We start from the raw sequence: 16,855 nt of genomic DNA, 5'->3' as shown, positions 1-16,855 counted from the left end.
GCATACAACACCTTGTTGGCTGTGTCAGCCCGGGCAGGCGTTTTGCCGGCTCTTGCAGTTACATATTTACAAAGAAGTCGCATGACCTTGATTGTAACACTAGGAGAGTATGCGTGTAGCAGGACTGCTTCCCAGTGTAAACACAGGAAGACTGCCATTTCCGAAGTGTCCTGTAAAGAGGAAAGTCAGAAAGCAGACTTCAATAGGCATATGATCGAGACAGCATTCGATAGACCTGACTTTATTTATCACTGAAAACCAGACAGTGCAGCCCACTGCAAAGCTGCGCACTGCTGTGGATCGCGTTGAGTACAGCAGAGAGCCAGCCCCAGTAATCAGATGTTGTAACGGAGACTGAAAAGGCCAGAGCAATAAAATGACACTTAGTCAATGAGCCTCAGCCTAAGTTTATTAACACTAATTAAAGGAGGACAAAAACGGCTGTCAGAAATGAAAACGTTTCGGTAGGGATTAGCGCAGGGGCTCACTGCACATTGGCCGCTCAGTCAGGAAAGCTGCGAGGAGACGCCACACCTGCGCAGTCCTAAGGTCAGCCCGTATCAGACCCATCCCTCTGGCTCCTTCGCAGCTATTCCAAGCCGTTCTAGTGACGCATTCTTTCTAACAGTACTTTCGCTAAGAGCTCTTTGCAATAACGCTCTACAGAAGGAGCAGGTCGGGCTAGGAGTGCCGCCGAGGGGCCGTGGAGAAAACGGTCCGCGACGGCGTAGGGCCGGCCCGACGAGGCCTCCTCACGGCCCTTCCCGCCTCGCCCTGCCCTCCCCTCAGCTCTGTCCCCGCCTCACAACGCCTGCAGTCCCCCGAGCGCCGCCCCGCTGCGGCCAGGAGCGGCGCTGAGGAGAAGAGCGGCAGCTCTGCCCGTTCGGCTCCGTCGCGCGGGAGGCGGGGCCAGGCCCGCTGACGACCGCAGTGCGCCGAGCCGCCGCTCCCCGCCCGGCGCCGCGCAGCGCCGTGAGTGAGGGCGCGGGGCGGGGTTGGTTGGTGCGAGGCGGGCGGTGGGGACAAAGCGGCCGCCATCTTAGGTCTGCGGGCGGACGGCGGCGGCGAAACGGGTGCGCGGGGCTGAGCGCCCCCCGACTGCCCAGATCCGTAAGGCGAAGCGTGGGGCCGGAGCGCGCGAGCAGCCACAGCCCCCCGACCGCCAGGGGAGCCATTAAGAGATCATCCCCGCACCTCTCTCCCCCTTTCCTCCATCTTCTCCCCCCCCCCCCTCCGCAGCGAGCGGCGGGATGTGATTGGCCGATTTTAACTTGTCGCGCTGCCATTGGCCTGCGGCCGGCGAAGGGGTGGGGGCGGGCGGCGCGTGACGTCAGCGCGCAGCGCAGCGCGGCCGGCGGCTATTTATAGGAGCGGAACGGCGCTGCGCAGGAGCGAGCAGGCGGGTCGGGCCTTGGAGGGCCGGCGGTTCCATCGGGCTTCATCCCCGCGGGAATAGGGAACAAGAGGTCGGAAGGTCGCGATCCGCCTTCGCCGAAGCCTCTTTTCGGCGTTCGCTGAGCTTTTGTCTCCGTCTGTGCAGCGCTCGAGCGCCCCGTCAAGCTTTTGTCTTCTCCCGGGCCCTGTCCGGAAAGGCGCGGCCGAGATGGACCCCTGTCACACCGAAGAGACCGAGGGCGAGATCCCCGGCTTGGGTAAGGCCGTGTGGCGGCGGGTGGCGGCCGAGAGCGGCGTCGCGTGAGGAGAAACCGGTGGGGGTGGGGCGGCGGGTGGGGGTGGGGCGATCCGAGGCCCTGGCGCCGTGCGGCCCCCCCTCGTGTTGGCGCCTGCGGGCGGCGGGGCGCGTATGGCGCTGAGGGCCCGGCGCGGCCGCGTGTGCCGCTTCCCCCCTTCCCGCTTCCTCCTCCCTTCTCCCCCCCGCGCCGCGTGCGTCGTGGCGGTCGTTGAGCTCCGGGTGGGGGTTGCGGGTTGAGGCGCCCGGCTGGGCGGCTTTGGAACGGGGAGGAAGGTTTGGGGGGGGGCGGGGAGAGAGCGGTGCCGCGGGCGGGCGGGTTGCTGCGCGTTTGTTGTCCTGCCGACGGCTCCCCCCCGCTCCCTGCTGGCCTTGTGGTAAGGGGGGGGAGGAGTGGGGGAAGGGGAATTCCGGTGATGGGGGAGATCGTATACGAGGCACCCTTAAATGAGAGTTTGTTCCAGGTGTAATCCTTCTGGCTGCAGTAATGCCTGACCTTAAGTAGTGTAAATCCCTTGAAAACAGCCATTTAATGAAGCACAAGTTGAAAGGAAAGGCTCAGGACGCCATAACAGTCTGATCTTAAAATGGTGAACTATGCCAATTATTGCAAAACAACCCTCCCCGGCGCCTGGTATCTATATTTACCGGTTGTCAGTTGCTGATAACCACTTAACTCCTCTGTGCTTGGAGCCAGCTACCAGCCTGTGTTATTTTAAAAATGTTTATTAAAGAGTAGAGAATATACACAAAATGAAATACATTATCAAGGCACTCTGTATTTTTCTTTAAAATACACAGTAAAGTCTATCTAAAAAAACACAGTTCAAACAAACAAAACTACTTTTCTGAGGTTTATAAGTTACACTGACAGTACATCTAGTTTAGCTAGACTGTTGAAGACCACGTGACTGTTCGGTTTAACTCTTGAGTTCCAAGCATTTCATGTATGCCTTAATTCTTAAGAAGTCAGGAAAGATTTGATCTGTGGAAACAAAAGCGTATGTTTAACATGTTTTAAAAAGAAATGGCAGAACACCAGAAGCTTCCCCCTTTTCTGAAGGAACAAAGGAGGTGTTACTGTACTCCTTCTGTATGCTGGTCTCCAGTGCTGTTTTGCCTCTACATACAACTCATCTACATATAATTCGTGATCTGAAATGCCTTTTACTATAATTAGTACTGGGTAGACTTGAGTAACTTAAATAATTCATTAGAAAGATAGGGAAGGTAGCTTTACAGTATATTGTTCCATTAAAGAAAAATGGATATGCCTTCACTAAGTAGCTCTTCCTTAGGAAAAAGGGGATTGTCTGAAAATCGAGCCAAGCTCTTCTGTGTTTTCCATAGTGGAAGATGCAAATTCATAGCAAACACCACCATGTTACGTTGAGTGAACATTATGCACCCAAGCATAGATTTAGATTTTAGATTCAAACATTCATCTTTAGCATTGATGACCAGAACAGGACAGAAAAGTAGTTCCTGGGATTTCTTTTGCTGTGGACTGGTACACAGTAGTTAGCTACAGCAGAGTGCTTTGGGGCATTTATTCCCTGATCTTGTCTTTCCCCAGAACTAGCAGACACCATTTTGTCTGGTGAACTCAGTGTTTCTTCTGATGGCTGTTGGATTTCTGTGTTGCTATTTAAAGTGTCACATCGTGCACACAGACCTGCATACATCTTTGTTTCTCAGATATGTTGTGCTGTCCGTGGACACCCTTGATATTTGAAGGAGCACAAGTAGCTCTGATCTGACTAGGAGTTTCTAAAGGCATCATGGATGGCATGAATTGCACGCTACCGCTGTGTCAACTATTTAATGAATGGTGTGGCAGTGCAGACTTGGCAGGGAGCAGTCAGTCTGACTGGCCTCCACAACTGCCCCTCTTTAAAAAATAGTCATTTCTCCCTTGAACTGCTTCAAGTAAGGGATTAAATGGTTTTGTAGAGGAAAATTAAATGCATCTTCCTCATCCGTGTGATGAAGAGGGCCAATTGTAGAAGCCCCAGATTACTACTACATAATTCTGTATTTTGAGTTTTTAAGGTAATACATTAACAGTCATAAAATTCAATAACTTCCAATTGTTACTGCAGGAGAAAACATGTAATACTTACCTCATCAATCAGGTACTCCTGTTTAATTTTATCATTTTTAAAATCTTCATTAACATCCAAAACAAGAATAGGAATCTCCTTAAGGTTCTCAAAATCAACTCTGTTAAAAGATGAACATAGCTTTACAAATTACTTTATATAAAGCTTTACTCACACAGTGTTCTAATTGCTTTCCAAGGCATCTCAGATTACCACGTACACCTGGGATGTTGATGACTTTGGTATAAAGCCCTGTCCTTAATCACTCATCTGCACTGCATCACTGTAATGTACATTTCATAGGACTGGCTCTTGGTAGGAAGAGGAAGAACATTCTTTATGCTTCTCTACCTCATTCTTTTTGCTGTGGAGCCAACTATCAGGAATCCAATTTTTATAAGAGGGAGTGAATATTTTCCTCTGAAGTACCTCTTGCCCTGTGTGTCCCCCACCACCTTTGTAGTTAGCTGCTAATCCATTTACCAAGATGAAGTTTTAAAGCTTCCTTTTGGGAATGACCTCTAACAGGTTCTAAGACTGGTGTTTAAAGTTGCTAGGAGATGAGCAAGACAGTTTCAGCTGCGGCCTGACAGCAGTGGCTGTGCAAGTAGATGTCACTTAGAAAATTCGTGATTTAAGAGAACTGTCTTATGCTTGAACAATTTCCAAAATGCAGTAAAGGGGGCTGAACAGCATTCTAACTTGTATTAAAAATACAGGAAATGTTTGCTCATGGGTTTGGAATGAGTACACAATGTAAATGTTATAATTCCACAACACTGCAATACATTCTTGTCTCCTGAACTCTTGGGTCATCCTACATGAATTCTAGACTTAGTAAAAGCAGATGTGCCTGTTCAGCTTAACGTACTTTTCTTGGAATTGTTTTGCATCTGTTAGTACACCATCTGGAAGTAGTTTTGTTTATTTCAGCTGAAAAGTCACGCTTGCCTACCAGGAATATCCTGAACTCTTCTATGATTTTTTTTTTTCTGTTGTTGCAATGGACTTAATATGCTGATGTCATTTATTACTACTGCAGTCAGTAATAAATGTTTAACCTCTTGTTTTGCATTCAGTAGACTACTTCAGGTTCTTATAGGGAAAACCTGAAGTTAGCGTTTATGTCCAGCTAATTCCTACGTGGGGAAAGCTGATAAGTATGACTCAGTAAGAGTCTGGGGGGGGAAAAAAGACGTGCAGAGATAGCTTAGTCACTGGCATGTTTCCTTTATACAAGGGACTGCCAGAAGCCTTTCTGATAATTGCTTGTTTTGAAGGCAGGGTTAATATTTAAACCTTGCTGAGACACAGTCACCCGAGTTTAAAGGTAATCAGGACTTTACCTTCGCTTACATTGGAAGTTGCTTAGTAAGGAATTAGCCACTGAGTCCAATTTAAACTGCCCTATTTCTATGTACTTCCAGTTCTAAACTTAAGGAATTGCTGGAGAAAAATCACAACTAGCATAGCTTTTCAGTTGAAGCTAATGCTTAAGTCATTCCAACCATGCCCGAGTGAAACTAGAGATGGATCTCAGGCTTTTTTCTACCTTCTGATTGATAGTAAAAACTTGCTTATAAGTTGAAATGAGAATTAGCTGGTAGTTGTCTGGTTCCTCATGGCAACAGGTTATTTAAGCAATTTTGCTCACAGTAGTGGTCCAGGGGAAACAGGTTCCTACCTCATATTTCTTTCATACAGCCACGTCTCATGTTTATAGTGGAGGTTTTCCAAGTACTCGAGGTCAATTCCTTCCTCCTCTTTTCTTCCCCTCTTCTGTAGCCTTTCCATGCATTTCTGAAAAATTGCAAGCCTGAATGTTAACAATGTATTAAAGTAGTCATTAAATCAGAACCATTAATGTGTAACGTGAAAAATTACGAAGGTTTCAAAAGCATTAGGCATCAGTGAGCATTAATTTGAATGCTTGAGTGAGTCAAAAGTCAACAGTTCTTACTGAAAGATTCTTTCCTTCCCATACGCTGTTGTTGAAGTACAGCTCCAAAATGAGCTTTGGCTGCTTAGTGACTAGGAGATAATAGCAAAAACAGCGTTTGTAGGCTTTAGAAAGGATATGTTCAATTTGGTCTCTAAAGCAAATCTGAGTTTACTGAAGGCTTCCTGTTACTTCTGGAGAAGAAAATGCTGGTTCAGTGTGTTAGGGTGTGAAGTCACTGCAGTATGTCATACATATATACTTCAGCATACCTGAGGTGTGGTCCTTAGGTAGATCATCCCATCCAGTTCTATTTCAGACTGAAACTGATTTAAAAGCCATGTGTGCCAGTCCTGATAGATAGCCCACTCTGTTTCATTGATGTTTCCAGATTCAAACAGGTTAGAAGCAAACACATACCTGCAATGAAAAACACTAGTGTCATGGTAGGAATAACGTAAGTGAACTTTGTAAGTACTTCCCATCAGAATCAGTACTGAGAACATCAATGACATAGACCTACGTCTGCAATGCTCCCTACATCATTGAACTCGTGCCTGTTGGTTAAAACTGCTTCTTACAGATTATAGTTAAAGTGTTGAAGCTGTTACTCTGAGCTCTTGTTGCATTGGATCATTACCTGTCACTGTACACAGATCTCTCAAAAAATTGCACTGGATGTTCTGCTTCATGCAGCTTGGCTGAGATGGGTTTCAGTTGTGCCCTTACTCGGCTCAAGCAGGCATAAGTCTGAAAAGTATAAGCCCATCTTGTAGGTTTATCGTACAGCATTTGAAGTAGGTTTCCTCCACTCTTCTGAGAAGTTGAAAGTTCCTAGAGGAGAAGAGAGAAGACATTCATAGGGCTTCATAGGCTTTTATTCCTTCCTTAATGTCTCTTAAGAAAAGCACAGTGGGAATGACTGAATGGTCTTGGGAGGAAACAGCATCTCTAGAAACTAAGTACAGGTGAATTTTGGCACAATTTCCTTGGTGAATGACTTCAGTTTTCCTCCCATGCCCACCTTTCCTTGGGCCCCCCGGCACAGCACACCCACCTCGCACTCATCCTCGCTGGTCTGGATGTTGCACCACTTGGCGATGGGCTCGGGGATCACCTCCCACTCATCGCTGTGCTTCTCCAGCAGCCTGACAAGTGTAGACTTTCCGGCTGCTGCAAAAGATTCGTAAAATGCAGAGTGTGAGTGTGAACTGGGCTGTTGTGGCGGATAGGATAGTGGCAGCTGTGAGGTTTCTTGAGAGACCGCAGGCTGCGTTTGTGCAGTGCTGGGCATGCAGAGATGCGTGTGCACGGCCCTGCCATAGCATCTTGGCAGCTGCTCGGAGCAGGGGCAGGCGCAGGCTCGGGTACGTTCTGAGAAAAAGGCTCTAATCTGCAGCACCGGAGCTGGGTCCTGGCGATAAGGAGGTAGCGGGGCCCTCGTGGGGCCGCCTGCGCCGCCATTTTAGGAGCAGGCAGTGCCGCTTTGTTGGCGGGCTGGCGGGGCAGAGCGGGGCTGCTGCGCCTGCGCGGTGCTGGGCCGGAGGGGGGGGGGAAGAGAAAGCCACGCGCATGCGCGATTAAATGGCCAGCTGGCGGCGGCTGAGCACTGATGTGCAGCGCCGCTTGCGGGCGGGAACTCCCGAGTACGGTAACGGGTGGAGGCTCGCGGCTGCTTCCAGGTGGATGCGGCCGCGCCGAGAGAAGCCGTATTGTTATAGCGCCCGGCGGCACCGCTGAGGTACATAACAGGGACGGAATGCATCCGTCCCGGACGGCCGGCGGCTGCGGATGGTGGAACGCAGTGCCTCTGCCTCTGGTGGTGGTGCCGCTTCCTAGCGGCGCACGGATGCAGCGGGGCTCACCCGCCGGTGCTTCACAGCACGGCTCCTCCAGCGCAGTCCGGCTGTTTGCCATTAACCCATTCCCCCTCGCCTCTGTTCCTTCACCCGCTGGGATGGGAGAAAAGGCGCTCCCACACAAGCATCCCCCCCGCCCCGCTCACCGATATTGCCCTCGATGGAGATCTTCCTGAGGCGCTTCTGGAAGCTGGAGTCCAGCTCGGCGGCGGGGCCGCGGCGGCTCCTTTTGGCGGGAGTGGACATGGCGGGAGCGGCGCTGCGGCTGCGGCCCGCTTTAAGGCTCCCGCCGAGCGCTGGGCGGGCTCTGCGCTGCCCGCCCCTCCCCTTTATTTCCCGCTCTAATTTGCATCACCCTTAGCAAGTTCCCCGTGCTGGCGGCTCCGTATCGGTGTACGTGCCCCGCTCCCCGCGCGGCTACCGGATTGGGTTCTGTGGGCGCGCGGTTGGACGCGGCACGTGCCGTGTGAGGGGCTGCTGTTGGCGCCGGTAACTCTGTTGTCTCCGACAGAGAGGTGCAGGGCGGAACTAGCTAGGGCCAGTGTGTTTGGAGGAGATGGGAGGGGTGGATATTTTCCTTTACGTTATGATAATTGTGACCCGTGTCTCTTCTTTCCCCATCTCCTACAAACACACCAGGCTTCAGTGACCGAAGCGAGCAGATTGTTTCACGTGGTGTAGCGTCAGCCTTTGAAGCTGGTAAGTGCCGGTTCCCGCACACCCCCGCTCGGTCAGAGCTCTCCACACGTCGTGTCGGAGGGGGTCGGGTGGCGGCGGTGCGGCCCGGCGGGAGGCCGAGGGGGGGGCGCGGCCCGCGGGGCATGCGCAGTGTGGAGAGCGGCGCTCAGAGGCGCGTGCGCGCAGGCCCGGCCCGCGCTCTGCGCGGGAGCGAGCGCCTTGGCTTTGTTCAGCGCAGCAGGCAGGCGACGCATGCGCACAAACCGTGGGGGAGGGGGAGAAGGGAGGCGGGAGGGGGAGCGTAGATTAGCGAGGACGCATGCGCAACTTGGCGGGAGCGGCGCGGGGAACGTCTCCGTAGGGGGTTTGTGTCCCGGGGCGGCCGAGCGTGGCGGCGCTACAGAGCATGCGCAGGCGGGGGGGGGGCCGAGAGGCTCCCCGATTGGCGGCGCGGGGCGCGTGCGCGCCGTCCCAGCCACGCCGAGGTTGCGGCGAGCGGCGCGGCCCGTTCCGGTGGCCACACGTCGGGCTCCCGCCGAGCTCCGGGCCCTGAGCCGGGAAGGAGTGCGGCAAGCGTCGGTGGGGGCTGCCGGACGTCGGGCCCGCCCGGGCGGTGCGTGGGGTCGGGGTTCTTTGTGCGGCGGAAGGCCCGGCCCAGCGGAAGCGGGAGTACCCGCCGCCATTTCCTAGCGCGCTCTCGCCACAGGCTCGCCCGCTTGCTGCCGCCTGACTGGGACTAGGCGCTCTCCGGACAGCGGATCAGGCTCGGAGCCCTAGAACCACCGCGGAGCCCCACCATGTGTGCGTGCGGGGATGGGGGCTGGGCGCGGGCAGGTGGGCGGGAGCGGCTCTGTGTGTGTGAGGCGGGCAGCGGTCCGAGGTAGAGGAGGCTTGAGGGGGAGGGCTGGGCCGGGGGTCCGCCGGGCGCTCTGAGGGGTGCGGGTGGTGGCCATGCTTTGCAGCGGCTCAAAAAGACTGCTTTGGTCTTGTGCAGCCACCACTGAGACCGAGGCGGAGCCAAACCTGACCTCCAATGTGATGCTGAACACGGAGAGCAGCGAGGGATACGTGGTGAAAGTGAGGGGGCTGCCCTGGTCCTGCTCCACGGAGGAGGTGCAGAGGTTTTTCTCTGGTAAGTGAAACAAGTCAGGCTTTAGGGGGCTGGCATTCTTTGGGGTTTCTTTAGATGCGCTGCAGCTGGTGGGTGAAGGAAGTTCAGGGTACTTCAGTAGCCAGCAATGTTCGTGAAGCAAGAGCCCCAGCCAGGATGCAGTGTAGAAAGCCATGCTTCTCAAGCAGGAACTGAACAAATGTAGCTAAGGGAGCTGCTGGAATACCTATAGCTCTTTTTGAGCCGCCAGGCTAGAGAATCTTCTATTTGAATGAAAATTCCTTACTGCGAGCTTAATTAAAGTAGTTTTTGATACTGTTGTAACTAGCCAACTATTTCAGGAATTTGATGCATTAGATCTGGTCCTGACTTTGTTCATTATGCTCCATTTGATCATTACTACTTATCTCAATCTGTGCTGACTAGAAAGTCTGTCAGCTGTGATCAAAGGCATATTTGACTTGACTTGAGGCAGCAAAACATCTTTCTAAAAAAAAAAAATTAAAGTTAATCTTTAGTCTTGAGCAGAAGAATAAGTTGATTTTAGCTAGGCCCTCAATTAAAGAAAAAAATGCCCTATTTTAACAGGAACACTGTTATCTTACACAATTTCACTTATTTGCTTCCTTTTGGAATATTTGAAGCTTTTAAAGCTACCACATTCTTCTAACAACTAAATTAATGGGGCTTCTTGTTTCTGTTTTTCAGACTGCAAAATTCTGAATGGAGCTTTGGGTATTCGTTTCATCTACACAAGGGAGGGCAGACCAAGTGGAGAAGCATTTGCTGAACTTGAATCAGAAGAGGATGTGAAATTGGCACTGAAAAAAGACCGAGAAACAATGGGACACAGATATGTTGAAGGTTTGATTTGGTCTAGTAACTGACTAGATGTATTTGTTTTTGGTGGGTTTTGGTAATCTGTTCCGTCTCTAAAGTGCATGTGGAAGGACAAATGGACTTCTGTTGTATCATAAGTTGACTAGTTTCAAGGCAAATGGCTTTAAAAAGAGCTGAGCGTTCCTCAATGCATTAATTCTAAGTGCCTTTTACAGTTTTCAAGTCAAACAACGTTGAAATGGATTGGGTTCTGAAGCATACTGGTCCCAACAGCCCTGATACGGCTAATGATGGTTTTGTACGTCTTAGAGGACTCCCATTTGGCTGTAGTAAAGAAGAAATTGTACAGTTTTTTTCAGGTATGTGGGGTAAAAGTACTAGCTGTAGCAGTAATGGTTAATGCTGAAAGGAGAAACAACAACAAACAACTGACAAAACCAGCAACCAAAAAAGAAACACCCCCCAAAACAGAAATGCACTCCTGGCTGCCCAGTAATAATACCTCCAGCAGCATGCTGATCTGCATTAAGAGCAAATAAGCAGTTGCCAATTAATTATCTGGACTCATGAGATAATTTCTTAAGTATTTATTTGCTAAATAACTCAGGTATCTTGCAGAAGCTGTCCTGATTCATAGGTGTGGTGCAGACTGTTCCAAGGAGGGATAGTAGGAAATGTTTTTCTGAAGCACAAATGAACGATTCAAGTGGAAAGATATTTCCTCTCCGCCTTAGCTAGATCATGTGCTGGTTCTGGCTTCCTCTGAAGGTAGAGGAAGGCAGTGCATTTTGCCAGTGATTTCTTAGAAAAAAATATGGATTTCCTACTGAAAAATACCCCAGGTAAAAACAAACAACGGCAAAGCCATCCAGCTGAACTGTGCTGAAGTAGAGCTTTTCCCGTGCCCGTCCCACTTCCCTTGGTGTTGAATAGCTTAGTCGTTTCTTATGGAGAGAGAATGCTTTGCTGACTCTAATTTTCACTTTCTTGCAGCTGTTGTGTATATTCTTATTTTCTTAGCGATGGGATGCTGTTGTAAATGCTAAGAATGAAATCTGTTCTCCTATTTATGATCAAAAGTGTCAGTTTTTGCAGTAGTAACTACCTGCTGTCTAACTGTAAATGCTACACGTGGCTAGACTGTGTTATTAGCAGCCTTTAGATGACTCAACCTGTTGTCTTTCTTTTAAAGTATTCAAAATACTGCTATGAGTTCTGAAAGCTTTACTGTATTCTGAATTAGCAGTTCCAAAGTGTACATTTTAACTTTGCTATGGTTAAATTATTTAATCTTCAAAGACTGTTAAATGTGCTTAGTATCTGAAGTGTGCCTCTTGTGTTCGTTAGCTAATACTTTTGAAATCATGATTTCTCTTAATTGAGCACTGAAACTTAACATTTGTGTGATTATTTTACTTGACTGACTTAAATAGTTCTGTGAAGTTGTTTACCTTGATGTGTTTGAATCTGTTACGTTGAAAGTTCATCTTAAAATCAAATACTTTCACAGAGTTGAAAAGATTTGTACAGTGTAACCTTCTTAATGCACCCTGCCTCAGATGCCTTTTCTGAGGAGTTATTTTTGATGCTCAGAACTTGTCTGTGCTCTGCAGGGTGGATTAAGAACACAGAATGGTATGTGGTGATACATTTCTTCTGTTTACGTGCTTTTTCCTCTAGTGTTCTAGAATCAACATACCATTCGTTTACAAATGCTGAACTTCTGGTGTATTTAAAGCTATAAGAAAACTCATGACTGGGCTTGTGATGTTAATATTGCCCCCTACTGGGGTTATTTGTCCTTGGGTTGAAGGGTTGGAAATCGTGCCAAATGGGATAACATTGCCGGTGGACTTCCAGGGGAGGAGTACGGGGGAGGCCTTCGTGCAGTTTGCTTCACAGGAAATAGCTGAAAAGGCTCTAAAGAAACACAAGGAAAGAATAGGGCACAGGTGGGGATGGATGGTTGGTTGGATATGTCGCTTTTCTTATGGTAACCAATTAAATCCATATTCTCTCTTCTGAAAATGTTCGTGTCCAAATAAACACAGTATTTTGGTCTCTAACTTGGTCATCAGTTAAAGGCACTGACTGACGTGCAGCGTGGCACAGGCTGTCTGCACTGACTGAAAATTGAAATTGGGCTCAGCTTGCGTGCTTTGAAAACGTGGTCATTCTGAGGAGTGCAAAACCAGTAGCTTGAGAGTGGCAAAGTTGAGAGACTATGGCTTTAACTTCTCCAATAGCACCAATTATACCTCTAGCTCTAAAGTCACGCACAGTACTCTTATTACCATAAGAAAATGTGATAATTTCTAAACTTGTTTTATAAATTGAAATGTAACGAATTTTCTTACTGTATTAATCTTCCATGTGATAAGCATAGCTTTCAAGAAATTGTCACAAAGGGTTTTTATTCTATCTTACTTGTGACTATTTTTCATTGAAGCATGCACTTCTTGCCTACGCTGAATCACTGAAGCATAGGCTGGGTTCATTAGCACATGCAGAGCTTTTTGTAGCATCCTGATGGGTTAAAATCGTGGTGGAGATCAGGTTTTTAACCCTCTACTTGTATTGCCACATGAGCAAAACAGTGCTGAGTTGAGTGGACGTCCGTCCCTCCTGTATTTTCTTGACTAACACTTTAAATTTGGGGGTGGGGGTGGGGATTCAGTCTCGCTCCCCCGCCCTTAAGGGTGGGATACTGTGAGGTATGAGGAGCACATGAACCCTTCAGTAATTGTAATTTCTTGAAAAGATACTGATTTAAAAGTAACGTAGGGTTTTTTATTTTTCGTAGTATGTCATTGCCTGTATAATGTAAAGAAACCTGGCTTAAAATACGCTGCCAGTGTCAAGGCTCTGACTGAATGTCTTGCTTTATTGTGAAATTGTAAGGTCTTCTGTGGAAGGAATGAGAGACTGACTACTGCCTGTGGCAACAATTTTCAGGTACATTGAGATCTTCAAGAGCAGCCGGGCAGAGGTGCGCACTCACTACGACCCTCCTCGCAAGCTGATGGCGATGCAGAGGCCAGGTCCCTACGACAGGCCTGGTCTCACCCGCGGATATAACAGTCTTGGTAGAGGAAGTGGCTTGGAGAGGATGAGGCGCGGTGCTTACGGAGGAGGTGAGTTTGTGAGGCCCAGGGCGAGCTGCAGGTCGGGAGGCAGCAGCGCCTGGAGCCGAGGTCTGGTTTGTATGCGGGTCTGGCTTTATTTCTTCGGGAAGAAACAACTTCTGGTCATGTTGTGTGCGGCGTGTTTGTGTGCATTGGACATTCCTGCAGTTGAAATGATCATGTTGTCCTATCTACTTGCAGGTTATGGAGGTTATGATGACTACAATGGGTATAACGATGGCTATGGTTTTGGTTCTGATAGATTTGGGAGAGGTAAGCTATCTCTAATAGGAATTGTAACTAACCTTCAATACATATAGAACAGAAACTTAAATACATCTGAAAGACCTAGAATGGACTCTCTTCTCTGCAGGAATGTCGGACCACAGATACGGCGACGGGACGTCCACCTTCCAGAGCACGACTGGCCACTGTGTCCACATGAGAGGTCTGCCCTACAGAGCGACGGAGAACGACATCTACAACGTGAGTTCACACCTGCTGCTCCCTGAAGCCCTGGGGTGCTGCAGGTGTTGGTGCGGGTGGTAACCGTGCTGCTGCTCAGCAAGCGTTCCTGCACAGAGAACGACTTGCTGTGAAACCAAACTGCTATATTGGTGCATTTTAATCTCTTTGTGTTTTGTATATAGTTCTTCTCACCTCTGAACCCTGTACGAGTACACATTGAAATCGGACCAGATGGCAGAGTGACTGGAGAGGCAGATGTTGAATTTGCTACTCACGAGGATGCGGTGGCCGCCATGTCCAAAGACAAAGCAAACATGCGTAAGTGTGACTGCTGTAATGCGCAGCTCTGTGCCGTGCCTCCTGGAAGTGGGATGCCAAGCATTCTGCAGCCTTTCTTGCGGTGGGACTGTGAATTTGGTGTCAAGCACTCTCTTTTCTTTCAGAACACAGATATGTAGAGCTCTTCTTGAACTCAACAGCGGGAGGAACTGGTGGTGCCTATGGCAGCCAGATGATGGGAGCAATGGGTATGTGCGAACAGTCTGACTGTCCTCGTTACATGAAACTTAATGTTTAATGATACTAATAAAGCTGGCTAATCTTGCTCAGCTTCTGCTTATTCTGAAATACAGCATTTTATCTTAATCACACAGTCAAGGAGTCTGAAGGAGTGGTTCAGGATTGGAACACAAGCACATTGGCAGGTATGCAAGCCTTCAGAGTATTCCCATTTTCTGGTTTCTTAGAAACCTTAAAGTGGAGCACCTTAAAATGGGGGGTGGTGTTTTGGGATTTCTTTGAGGGGGGGGCTGGGTATCTGTATGGATATAGTAGTATTTTAATCACAGAATGTCTAGAAAGTAATGCTGATGTTTTATCTATGGAGAGGTTCTGTAAGAGTACATGTAGACAAGAAGTAGGTGAAGAACAGTGGTTAGAAAGCTTAAGGAGCTCCTGTCAGGACTGTAGACAAAAGCAACTCCAGGTGCTGAGTTAGTGTCCCGCACAGGGCAGGTGTTACAGCAGGCTGTGATGTGCTCCAGATAACAGATCTGTCCCACAGTGTGGAGCAGGATTATGGAAGTTAGGCAGCAGAAGCTGCAAGAGTAAACCCTCTTGTGCTTGAAAACGAGTGCTTGCCATACTTCTTAGGAGCTTCTGTTGCTGCTTGGTTATAGGAATATTTTTTTCAAACTCAGCTATTTGTTTGGAACTGGTTACGTTATCTATTTAGGAGGTTACCTAGGCTAAAGAGTGAGCTATTTCCTGAGCATGTGGGACTGTTGATGTTGATGATGGGCTGGTTTGTAATGTTTGTATCCTTCTCTTGAAAGGAAGCCAATCCAGCTATGGTGGCCCAGCTAACCAGCAGCTGAGTGGGGGCTACGGAGGCGGATATGGCGGCCAGAGCAGCATGAGTGGATACGGTAAGGCTCTGTTTGCTGCCTTTGTGCGGCTGCAGGCAGCTCCAGCGGGAGGTCCTGCTTGATGGTGTTGAAGGGCAGCTGTATGGAGTGGGCTGCGATCCCCAGAGTGAATTGAGAACAAGAAGGAGATAAATTGAAAGCGGGAATCTGTTGCCAGGGAGAAGCTTGCTAAATCATTATTCCGAAGTGGATCGGGAATGCCAGTCTCCAGACTTCCTAACTGGCACTGTGGTACTGGAGACACCCTGGTGTAAATGCAGCAGGATGAATTGGTGGGGAGGGAATGGGGTACTCTGCACAGGAGAGTAATAGAAAATGCTGAGGCTCTTGGAAGGGGGGGGGGAGGTGTTGGCTCACAGCAAAGCGGTCCAGTTTTGGATAGGGAGCTTTAAGCTGCGGCTCTCAGCACGGGGCGGAGGAGTTGCTGTGTGCGGTGCGGAGCTCGAGAGCTGATGGCCGCAGCTGCTGTGCGCGTTTGGCGCCGTGCTGCTTGGGGTGGCGCCGTGCTGCTTGGGGTGGCGATGTGCTGCTTGGGGTGGTGATATGCTGCTTTGTTTCCACCCAGACCCGAGCAGTCAGGGCGCCATGAACAGCAGCTACTACAGCAGTGGGAACCGCGCGTCCATGGGAGTGAACGGCATGGGCGGGATGTCCAACATGTCCAACATGAGCGGCGGCTGGGGAATGTAACCAACGGCTGACTTTTGGTCAAATCTTTTTTTAAAAAACAAAAAAACAAAAAACTAAGTTTAACAGTTTTGCAATACGAGCTTGTGATTTATGCTTTACTGTAAGTGAAATCAGGATTGTTATTTTAAACCTTTCGGGTTCAGTATTTTTGAACATACAGAATGAACTTTCATCTAGGATGTAATAACCCAGCTGAGCAGAGATGATAACTGTTAAACAACTCAGAGCGTTTCTCAAGTTAGTTTTGTTGTAGGAGTGTATTTAAGCAGTAAGCGTATTTAGGTTAAAGCTGTTTGAATTATGTTAAATGTTGCTCTTATACCATATTACATCTGACACTGTTTTGAATACATGTTGAAAAAAACATGCTTTTTTGTAAAGAAACAATATAGGAGCTGTGTCTGAAATTCCAAGTGAACATTTGGCATGTTAGTTCTAGTTTATTTCTTTTAATACCCTGTAAGGCACGTTAAAGCTTTTTTTTTAAGTTAATGGGGGAAACGTGTTGAGACGCAATACGGCTACTTTAGGATTTCGGTCTTGGTGTTTGTATACAATTCTGAGGCCTTGATTTAATCTTTCATTGTATTGTGATTTCCTTTTTAGGTGTATTGCGCTAAGTGAAACTTGTTAAATAAATCTTCCTTTTAAAAACTGGAACTCATTTCTTCTTGAACTTCTGCCTCTATCTGTACCACAGAAGCTGAGATGCTGCTTTGTAGTCAATAATTGTGCTACTCCGTGTCTGCTGTGAGTCACTGTGCCTGGCTGGAGGAATGCAGAAGCTGTGGGGCCTTGTGGGATGTAAAAGTGACGACTGTTTCCCAGCCACAAGCAGTTAGTGAAGGAAGGTGCGTCCTGTTGGGGTGGGGGCTACAAACTGCAGGAGTTCAGAACGCCCCGGAGCCTGATGTTGGCTGCCTAAC

At 48.7% G+C, this 16,855-nt stretch overlaps 2 protein-coding genes across 17 annotated transcripts; one reads left to right on the top strand and one right to left on the bottom strand.

The window, feature by feature from the left end:
- The first annotated feature begins 1,021 nt into the window (after positions 1–1,021).
- Positions 1,022–16,589, top strand: HNRNPH1 (heterogeneous nuclear ribonucleoprotein H1). Of its 13 annotated transcripts, none has more exons than XM_052684712.1 (15): positions 1,022–1,110; positions 1,541–1,652; positions 8,230–8,289; positions 9,263–9,400; positions 10,088–10,243; positions 10,435–10,578; positions 12,033–12,171; positions 13,175–13,353; positions 13,546–13,617; positions 13,691–13,830; positions 13,995–14,130; positions 14,256–14,339; positions 14,445–14,516; positions 15,147–15,239; positions 15,805–16,589. In XM_052684712.1, exons 2-15 carry the CDS (start codon positions 1,604–1,606, stop codon positions 15,927–15,929), a joined length of 1,587 nt encoding a protein of 528 aa, XP_052540672.1. In that variant the 5' UTR covers positions 1,022–1,110; positions 1,541–1,603; the 3' UTR covers positions 15,930–16,589. The 13 variants fall into 13 exon arrangements, 12 of the variants coding, with proteins under 12 accessions (XP_052540672.1, XP_052540671.1, XP_052540676.1 ...); XM_052684711.1 differs by lacking the exon at positions 1,022–1,110 and adding an exon at positions 1,342–1,466; XM_052684721.1 differs by lacking the exon at positions 1,022–1,110 and adding an exon at positions 8,975–9,069 and having other exon boundaries at positions 1,638–1,652.
- LOC128081470 (deoxycytidine kinase 2) lies at positions 2,401–7,848 on the bottom strand. 4 transcript variants are annotated; one of them, XM_052684727.1, is made up of 7 exons: positions 7,737–7,845; positions 6,789–6,904; positions 6,372–6,565; positions 6,004–6,151; positions 5,477–5,592; positions 3,814–3,913; positions 2,401–2,675 (listed from the first exon to the last, which is right to left on the bottom strand). In XM_052684727.1, the coding sequence occupies exons 1-7, from the start codon at positions 7,834–7,836 to the stop codon at positions 2,652–2,654; spliced, it is 798 nt and encodes a 265-aa protein (XP_052540687.1). In that variant the 5' UTR covers positions 7,837–7,845; the 3' UTR covers positions 2,401–2,651. The 4 variants fall into 4 exon arrangements, with proteins under 4 accessions (XP_052540687.1, XP_052540686.1, XP_052540685.1 ...); XM_052684726.1 differs by having other exon boundaries at positions 2,401–3,913; positions 7,737–7,848; XM_052684725.1 differs by lacking the exon at positions 7,737–7,845 and having other exon boundaries at positions 6,789–7,416.
- Positions 16,590–16,855: the final 266 nt, after the last annotated feature.

The sequence above is a fragment of the Tympanuchus pallidicinctus genome, unplaced genomic scaffold (assembly GCF_026119805.1).
Source record: "Tympanuchus pallidicinctus isolate F22 unplaced genomic scaffold, pur_lepc_1.0 scaffold21, whole genome shotgun sequence".
NCBI classification, from domain to species: Eukaryota; Metazoa; Chordata; class Aves; order Galliformes; family Phasianidae; genus Tympanuchus; species Tympanuchus pallidicinctus.
The sequence above is the reverse complement of the archived record's forward strand: the minus strand, read 5'-3'. Positions and strand labels throughout refer to the sequence as shown.